This window comes from Etheostoma spectabile, chromosome 3, assembly GCF_008692095.1.
Source record: "Etheostoma spectabile isolate EspeVRDwgs_2016 chromosome 3, UIUC_Espe_1.0, whole genome shotgun sequence".
In the NCBI taxonomy this organism is placed as follows: domain Eukaryota; kingdom Metazoa; phylum Chordata; class Actinopteri; order Perciformes; family Percidae; genus Etheostoma; species Etheostoma spectabile.
Window position 1 is genome coordinate 27,310,837 of NC_045735.1, and position 1,858 is coordinate 27,312,694.

At 41.5% G+C, this 1,858-nt stretch overlaps 1 protein-coding gene across 1 annotated transcript in view; it reads right to left on the reverse strand.

The window, feature by feature from the left end:
- Positions 1-1,858, reverse strand: part of calm3a (calmodulin 3a (phosphorylase kinase, delta)) — a 7,540-nt gene that overhangs the window by 394 nt on the left and 5,288 nt on the right. Inside the window, exons 5-6 of the mRNA XM_032508453.1 lie at positions 476-611; positions 1-132 (exon numbers count right to left, since the gene is read on the reverse strand). The exon at positions 1-132 is cut by the window's left edge and continues 394 nt beyond it. Coding sequence (XP_032364344.1) covers positions 104-132; positions 476-611 — 165 coding nt within the window. The 3' untranslated portion in view covers positions 1-103. The remainder of the gene's footprint in view (positions 133-475; positions 612-1,858) is intronic.

A 1,858-nucleotide genomic window follows, 5' to 3' on the forward strand; every position in this document is an offset into this window, starting at 1 on the left:
GGATATGTGGTTGTTAATCTTTTGATGATCGTTCCTTTTTTGGTTCTTAAAGACAGTGATCTTAGGAGGAAAAGCAACTTAGAGAGAAATGTCAGGGTTCTCTTCACTTGGCAGTCATCATTTGGACAAACTCTGTGAAGAGCACAGGAAACAATGTTTAAATGACAAATGCAAATAGTGATTTCTTTCTTTCTTTCTGCAGCTGTTAAGGCTTTTGATACAGGAAACTGTTAAAAACTGCTGTCAGAGCCTACCATAAAGGTTATTTTGCAACTGACATTTTTCCTGGTTTTTGTCTTAGTAATGCAACAATAAGTGTGTTCCTGGTTCTAATACATTAGAGTAAAAACACACATATGTTGTAGTAAAAACAAGTCATGTGGCAAAAAGAAAAATGCACAAGCAGCTGCAGGGTTGTAATTAGTGTTTAAAAAAAAAAAAAAATAAAAGGCATGACAACCAAAGAACATCTCACCCTCATAGTTGACTTGACCATCGCCATCAATGTCAGCCTCGCGGATCATCTCGTCCACCTCCTCATCAGTGAGCTTCTCCCCTAAGTTGGTCATGACGTGCCGTAGCTCGGCTGCACTGATGTAGCCGTTACCATCCTGCCGACGGCAAACAGAAGTACTATGGTTACCGTATTGTATCCATTTACTATTTTACATAGCAGCTAAAAGCTGAATACAGCTGAAGTTAGTTTCAGTGTCTCTACTATGGCGATCTACATCGCCTAAGCCGGTATTACTTCACTATCTTTACAGTATTCTAAGTACAAGAGTTTACTGTTCTCTTAAACTCCGGTTTTATTTAGGAAAACTGAAATTCTGCAGCCTTACCTGCACTTAGAGCAGAATGGTAAACATTTGCACGTTAACATTACCGCTCAGCTAGCAGAGGAACGTCACTGAAAAGCCTTTTAATGGACCAAAGTGCTAGTCAAAGAAAAATAAAACCGGGACCTTTGTTACAGCTCAAAACCATGCACACATGTATCTTCAAAACAAGAATTTATTACATGACGGGGTTTAAACAGGTTTTGTCTTTTTTCAAATGTGGGTAGTGTGCCATCCCAAGGCTACAAAAGGATATACACTAGGGCTGTAACAATATGCAATATGAAAGCGCGACACTCATATCCACTAACCCGTGCGTTTTAAGATCCTTTTTTCCCTGCTTGTGGAGAGCTACGTGACACATGACACTATATTGACTGGCGAGTTTAACCGTCCGTCCGAGAGTAGGCTACACCAGGCAGACACACAGCTGACAACCTCCAGGTGGAGGCGCTGGAGACAGGCTGAGACATACACACCGCGCGCCGCTGTCGACTTGTGTCAGTCCAGCATATGGCTTCAGGAAAGTGACTGCACGTGCCCGACAATGCACAAAACATCAACACTGGCACAAGCCAACAGCTGTCCGCCGACACAGAGTGCGTAAAGTGTGTCAGGGCCTTTCGGACGGTGGACTGAGAATTGCACTTTACTAGCTAATTAATTAGCCTGAGATAAACCCTAGCCATCAGTAAACAGAAGGTAGTGGCTGGTGTGTGCGGCAGTGTTTATGCAGTTCTGTTGTCGGCTTGCCCCCACATTTGTGTTGTGTTGTGTTAATTTCAGACTCTGCACAGTACTGTGAAACAGTAGCCATTTAATTTACTTTGTAAATTTAAGAGAAGTTGATTGAAGAAGAATTTTCAACATGCTCAAATCATCTCCACAATGGAGTTTAGTTCGTTTTGTTTTTCAACAGTAGGCCGATGGCTATTTTGTTATAAAGAAACCAGAAGTGTTATAATTTAATCTGTTTATTGATCCCCAATGGGGAAATTACAATTTACACTCTGTGTCCA